This window comes from Corvus brachyrhynchos, unplaced genomic scaffold (assembly GCF_000691975.1).
Source record: "Corvus brachyrhynchos isolate BGI_N302 unplaced genomic scaffold, ASM69197v1 scaffold101, whole genome shotgun sequence".
In the NCBI taxonomy this organism is placed as follows: Eukaryota; Metazoa; Chordata; class Aves; order Passeriformes; family Corvidae; genus Corvus; species Corvus brachyrhynchos.
The window spans coordinates 2,079,002-2,086,496 of record NW_008237239.1 but is presented as its reverse complement, the minus strand read 5'-3'; the positions used below and the strand labels follow the sequence as shown (position 1 = coordinate 2,086,496).

The following is a 7,495-nucleotide window of genomic DNA, read 5'->3' as shown; positions in this document are numbered from 1 at the left end:
GAAAGAGCACCAAGTTAGAAGTAGCAGGTGAGAGGGTGAGAGGCAGAACATGCATAGCTGTTGCTACTTGGCACTGGAATACCCCCAGGTGGAGGCAGGTCTGATTTAACCTTACGCTAAGTTTGCAAGAGAGCACAGGCACAGACCCCCACTCTCAGCACCACTTCTGGGGAGTTCCCAGTACCAATTCCTAAATGCCCCTGAGCTCAGACAAGCTGCTCTCCCTGCAGGGCACCTAATTCACCTATGAGAAGATGAAAAGGGGGCTTACTCATTGGTCACACACATTTGCATGAGAGGGAAAAAATTCTACTGCATTAAAGAATGTGCTTCTGAGATTTAATGGCAAATTCACCTTGGAAAAAAAGCAAAGATTTTCATACCAAATAGACAAAAAATATATAAATAAACAAGGTAGCAATTCCCAGAGCAACATGGTAGATTTTTTTTATGTCAAGATACAGATGCACCTAACAATTGCAGTTTAGCTCACTCATAAATTACTGACAATGAGGTAATTACCCAGCACCAGTCCCTGCCCTCTATTATTCAGAGATCAAGACTTTGTCCTTGTCCCTTTACTCATACTACATCAGATATATAGATACAACCCATCCAATCCACTGCACCCATCTTATTTTATATCGTTTATCCTAGAGGGGGCACAAGAAACCACTCCATTCATAAGTGGTAATTCCCAGTGCTGCTCTGCATTCTTACTGAAAATCCAACTCTTGCTTTTAGTTTCCAACCATATTAAAACCATTATTGTTGCTTTACCGTGATCTGATAATTCCAATTATGTTAAACTCTTCTTCAATCATCAAGAATTCCATTTAATATCATTTTGTCCTTACTAACCCACACACAGAGCCCATAATCAGATATTCACCTGCTTAAAAAAAAAAATCATCTCTGAACCTGATCTAACCCTCCACTACTTCAGGATGGAAGATAGCTGGAAATAGCCCCAGGAAATCCATCAGTTTTGCACAAACTCATCTGTTCCACTATTTTTCGTAACATGCTGATTGTGGCACAGTGCATTTAACAGAGCCCCCCAAAAATGAAAAGTTTTAAACTACACAGGTTCCTACCTGTTTCACTGAAACTATGCAAGGCTTCTCACTCATATTTTTTAAGGCAAAGTGATAACTTGAAGAGTAAATAAAAACAACTGCTCTCTCCTATGAATTCAAGAGAGATCAAAACCAGGCAGACAGATATTCTTCTGGCATTTGAAAGAAATAGGAAGAAAGAGAAAAGAAGGAAGCAAGAGACATATCTTAACACAGTAATATTCTCCATGTTCCCATATATTTGAAGGCATATCAGGTAAATATGTACCACTGAGAATTTCAAGGGAATTATAATGGTATTACTACATTATACTTTCAAAGCGAGCCAACCTGTCCATGTTAAGAAGCCATTATAATGTTATTCAACAGCTCATAGCCTCAGGCTGCAAAATTCCTCAGAAACAAAGAGGTTAAGATTTCCCTCAAGAAGTCTTCCTCCTACAGCAGGACACGTGCTTCTGTAAGCTTCAACGTGCCTTCTGGGAGCTGAAGTCACTGAAAAGCAGCTCACCAGAACAGTTAGCAAAGAGGAGCAGCCAGGGAGGCCAGCTAACGAGTGATTCCCAGCACAGAACCAGCTGTAGCTCCAGGGAGGCTTCCCTCTCTTGGGTACTGCAGAACTTCATCCCATCAACCTTAGGTGGCTGCAGGCAGCACAGAGTAGACAGAGGACCGACCCAGCAATATCCATACTGAAAAATACAGACTGGAAGAGCAGTCATCTTCTGAGTAAGAATGTATTTTCCAACTGTGCTGTGTTCTTCTCAGAAAGGCCCAAAGAGAGAAAATGGTATTTTAGAGCCTGTGTGAGTCACAGAGTGACATCTGTGGAAGTGTCGTCACTAGTTGACAAAAATTACTGATCAGCAGTAAATAAAATTGTTCCACAGTTGAGACACATAACCTGGTAAGTTATTATTTTACAGAGCAAGTAAAACCCATAATTATCATTTTGAAGAGAAAGCCCTCTGTAAATCTGTCAGCATAATTAAAAAACATAACACCCATTAGCCTTTTGCATACTGTGTTTGTGGTTTATTAGAGAAAAGCAGCAGCTCATATAGAGGTCATACTGGGTCAGTTCAGTCTTCTAACACATAAAATAGTTTAAAAGTTTTAAAATTAATGCAGTAGTAAAAACAATTTCTCTAGAAAGAGTCAGGAAATATCAATTATTGTTTATACAGCTGTTAAATTGTGTTATATTTTGTGTTACCATAAATGCTAACATTAATGTGGCACTGTACTGAAGTCCTTCCAAAGTCACTTCTACCTTTCTAGTGTCCTGCTTTTAATTCAGACTAAAATATAAACCAGAGCACTGCACTTTATTACAGCTCTGAACAGAACTCCCACAGCTGCACACATAATACCAGTGTGGGTTCACATATGGAGTTGGAGTAGGGCTCGGTTCCATTCTCCTTTGTGTGCCCCCATAGAAGCAGCCCTGACTGTGAGAATCATCACCAGCATCACTGTTGCCTTCAGTTTAGCCCAGCAATGACTGCTGGAGAAGGCAGTAATGGCAGCTTTGGGAAACTGGATGAACAGGAACATTCTCCCTCCTGCTTATTCCTCCAGATTCTGGAAATTGTGGTCCAGGGACCTGCAGCATAACTAACCTGTCTCTTGTAGTTGTCTGACTGTCCTAACTTCAGCGAACATTCTGCCTTAGATAGCCACAAAGGGGAAAAAAAGTCCAAGTTTATTTCAAAGTACAACTTCCACAGGAGGGTCATCATCTCTCATGGCCCCTGTCAACAAGTTTAGCATGTTGCCCGATCAGCACATTTCTTCACTACTTCAGTGCCTCACCTGGACCATTGAGAATATCTCTGTCTGTACTTGAGCTCCCAGGTCTGACCTGCTCTCAATTCTTCCTTGGACTCATTAACTGCAAGCTGAGGCACTGGAGCTGCCTAATGATTTGTTACTGTCAAGTCTCACATAAATCAGAGCACTGATGATGAGTTATGGAGGCATTTGCCTCACCTACTAAAAAAACCAGCATACCCTAAATAGAGGTAGTTTATCAGGAGGAGAAGATGCCAATCATTTCACTTGAGATTCACCTCTCCCAATCTCATCATGGTCTGTAATCACAGTCCAAAAAGCCAAGGACTGCATGGGCACTTAGAGGGAATTGCCACCTTTGTTCCCAGATCAGGGGAAGCACATCAGCAGTGATCAATGAGAAGCAAAAGGTTATTTTAGATGCTGCACACCCAGCACCTGATCCTTCCTCCCTACGGCTGTCAATCAGACATCCTCCCTAGCAATCAGTTCACAGAACGAACAAAAGGTAACCTCATTATAGTTTTTAGCACTGTTCTGTCAGACACAGGATTAAAACCAAGAAGGCATCTTCATTCAAAGGTGAAGATGATTCTGACAACTTTCTGATGTGTACTTTGAGAAGAAATTTCCCCAATCACTTTTAGTCTCAAAAAAAGGTTTTCTGTGAAGATCTGGAGTACAGTAATAGCTGGCTCCATTTAAGTTATCCAAAGAGATATAAATGGAGAAAGGAGACCTAGGTAAAACCATACTTAATAACTCTTAGGACTATCTTTAGAACTACATTTTCTAGGTTGTCTCTGGAGTCACCATCACTGTCAACTTTGGGACTGAAGGCTGGTTCCATCCTAAAAAGACAGAATGCTTCCATACGTAACTGTGATTAGACAGGCATCTAGACATTCATAAATGGGAAAAGAACTGGAATCTAAGCAGTGTAGAGACCATAACTGATTCCTGATTTATAAGCAGGTAGATTTTGGGTTTTGCTAAGATGTCCCCTAGTACTTTGGAAAGAGATCTTGCATTTTATTTTGCTATTACTTTCAATATTTATGCTTAACATTTTGAATCCACGTCTCCAGTGAACTTATAGCTCTGCATTGCTACTTCCTGTCTGGGCAACCAGAATGCTGTGTCTTGTTTCTACCAGGCATTTTCTGAGAAAAACAGCAGCAGCCTATGGTTGCAGAAGTGACTAATGTGCCAACCTGCAAAAGAGACTTTTATACAATGACAACCTTACAAACACTGTACATGCTACATTTTCTCAGGGTTCTGCCACACTGGGGAAAGATGGACGTGCTTATATTCAGAGTAATTCACTCTTATCTACAGAAAATGCAGAACTAGCAAACAACAATAATTTGTACATTTAGCTTTAGCTGACAAGGCTTTTAAATAATAAACTATGTCATAGTGAGTTAGAAGAATCATTTACCTTGTGCAAAAGTTTGCATTGCTCTTGGTGCTGAGCGTGCAAACTGTGCCACTGGAACCTCAGTCTCCCGTTTAACCACTGAAGGTATCGAACATCCACTACGCCTTCCAGCCCACCTTCAGGTCCTGCTTCAGTTGTACCCTCCTGCCTATTAGGCAGATCATCTTCACACTGAAAGCAGAAAAGAATACCAAACTGGTTTTAATTAAAACTTCATTTAAATTTTTCAACATTTTCGAGTCATTCAGTAGCGAACATAGGAAGAGGAAGAAAATCGCCCTAAAATGAAGTCAATTCCAGCAGTACAGAGAAATTAGAACACAGGACTGGGAATAGCCTAAACAAGTAGAGAAGTGTGGAATAAATATCAGCTTCTCAGCTGTGACGTGGTGAGCTGTCTCCTCTCCCATCTTTCATTTTCCGTACCCAGGAAGACACAGTGTTCCTGAGACAGCAAGCATGTTCTTTTCCCAGATGGGAAAAATCATATTTTGACTAGATGCTAATATGTCAAAGAACATAAAAAACAGATTTAGCTCCTGCAGTGTCTTCCTGAGACCCTATTTTGTAAATCAATAACTTATATAGGGACAAAATTGTGGGCCTGTGCTTACCCAGCTATTTTCTTTTCTCCATCCAGCATTTCCCGTCTGGCAGGATAGAGGAAAAGAAAAAAATCATGCAGCTGGCAATGGCCAGGAGTCCACAGAGGCACTTCCAGCTATAGTTGTAGCATCTGTCTTGCTTGTTTTGCCTTTTTCTAGAGCAATTTGGAAGGAAGAAGAGAGAAGCAAGGAGTTCCCATTTGTTCATCTTGTCCCACTTGCCTTCTGCTGCAAATAAAAAACCAACAACAACCAACACCTTCATCTTCTGCTCAAAATTTCTGCAGCACGTTTCTGTTGTATCTCTTTCCCGAGGAACACGGGGAATTCCACCTCCCCCAGCCCCTTGCACAAAGAGATCATTCACATGTACAAACAGATCTCTTCGTTTTCAGCTAAGACACCTGCAGGTTGTAAATTAAAAGGGGAAGAAGACATGGGTAGTTTTACTTCTGATGCCAGTAACACCATTTAAAGTAAAGCTTTCCATTTCATGCAGTCTATAGAAATTACATACAACAAACACAACCCATCATTCCAAACGTTTTTACTACAACATGTCGTAAGAAGTAGAAATAACACAGAACTGCAAAGACCTGGTTATTCAGAATGCCATTCTGAACGGAAGTGTCTCCCAGTTCTTAGACTCTCAAGACATTTCTTTAAAGTGGAAATTTTAAAAGCCTACTTGAAACATGACTGTTTTCAAGAAAACACTTAGGCAGATATTTGGACCCATAGACCTTGACAGTATTTAAACATATGTGCTTCCCTGCTTCGCAGATTTCCATGTTCAATGACATCTTAAAAAGATCCAGTTGGCAGGCAAAGCTTGAATGTAGTTCCAATTTGGATCCTAAACTAACAATGCAAACTGTAAAATGAAGAGATTTAATCTTGCCTTAAATGCAGATTTCAACAGAAGTGTGTCTACAACCATGATCAAATAACCCCCTAACACTTGTTTTAACCTAAATATCTCCAGCTGACAAGGGCCTCTATTACAATGAGTGCTCTTATTATTTATAAGCACAAAAATGCTGTTCTGATCACATACCAGAATGTATCAATATTACACGTTTGTTCCCTTTGCTCTGTGGCTCAGATAAACACATGCTATAAATCACAGAGGCGCAGGGCTGGTAAAGGGCTTCTCCTTTCAAAGGCACAGATTCATCTTTAACAACAACAAAAAAAAAAAAAAAAAAAAGAAAAAAGAGTTTGTGCTAACTCCAATGTCCCTCTTTTTCCTCCGCTCCTTCATCCCCAGGCTCCTAAACCAAGGCACTGTGTCCTAGGACACTGCAGTCCGAGCTAAGCATCTCCACAGTTCAGACTGTTTTGCCCCAAACAGGATGGTTTCTGGACCAGGAAACCATACAGATATGATTACCAAGCTGTCCATTAGCATGATTAGCCAAGCAGCTGGATATTAGTCACTACAGCAGAGAAAACCCATGTGTAAAGAACATTAAAACACCTCACATCAGCAGCCAGAAAGCCACATGGCCGAAGACAGACTTGGGAATCCCAGATTAAAATCTGCATTGTCCATAATTTACAGTTCTACTCCAACTTCCCTGGTTAGAGGTTTCAGAACGCCACAAATACTGCTCTCCTGGGGATTTATTTCAGGAAGGAATGGCATTAGACTCGATTGCTTTGGCAGTACAGTGACAAACACCATGCAGAGCTAATTTTATTGTAGCAACCTGCCTTATTAATATTAAAATAAGGAACTCAGCCAATGCATTTTTAACAGGATCCCTCCATTATTTATTTCACAAACTGCACAAAAAATTTACTTTTGCTATGAAATACTTAGCCTGGCATAAAGTAAACAAGGTAAAAAAAAAAGGTCTTGCATATTATACTGTGACCTCAATTTCCAGTCCCATCTTTACAATCTAAGACTATTTACTGCTCTCCCAGTGGGTGAAAAATCACTATAATACCAGCCCAAGCTACAGGCTTTGCTTCAAATATCACTGTGAATTTATCTAATCTATGCAGCAATCCAGGTACACACCCACATTCACTCTGAAGAGAGCATATTTTTTAGCCCAGTTCATAAAGAGAGCAGCCAAGGCAACTACCCAGAGACCTCAACGGCCTTCCCACACTTGGAATGCTCCATGCCAGTTTTGGAAGAGATCATTCCATAGCCACTTACCAGAGGAGCATTTTGCTTGTGAGCTGTTTGCTGCAATTACTGTTTCTCTTTGATTCCATTTCAGAGGAGGGGTGTGCTTGGATCAGCTACAGGAATGGTGCCCCAGCCTTGCAGCACAAAAGCCACACGAACAAGTATCAATGCCCTCATCACCATGTTGAGTTTTTTCCCATTACTGGTGATGATGCCTTTTCTTGGTCTTAAAATCAAGTGTCAAACACGGTTAGAAGGGAAAAAGGGATTTTACCTTGGTATTTATTTTAAGGAGCCTTAGGTGCACATGTCCAGGTCGAATGCACCTCCATGCACCCCCACAAAAGATCTGGTCTAACAGTATAGGTCTTAGTAATTAGCATATCTATCAAAAATTCCCCAATGAGAGGCTTGAATGAGCCCCCCC

At 40.7% G+C, this 7,495-nt stretch overlaps 1 protein-coding gene across 1 annotated transcript in view; it reads right to left on the bottom strand.

Annotated features, from left to right (window-relative positions):
- CUNH14orf80 (chromosome unknown C14orf80 homolog) overlaps positions 1–7,495 on the bottom strand; it is a gene marked incomplete at its 5' end in the record, with an annotated part of 67,915 nt that overhangs the window by 45,167 nt on the left and 15,253 nt on the right. The window contains one exon of the mRNA XM_017729579.1: positions 4,318–4,488. Coding sequence (XP_017585068.1) covers positions 4,318–4,488 — 171 coding nt within the window. The remainder of the gene's footprint in view (positions 1–4,317; positions 4,489–7,495) is intronic.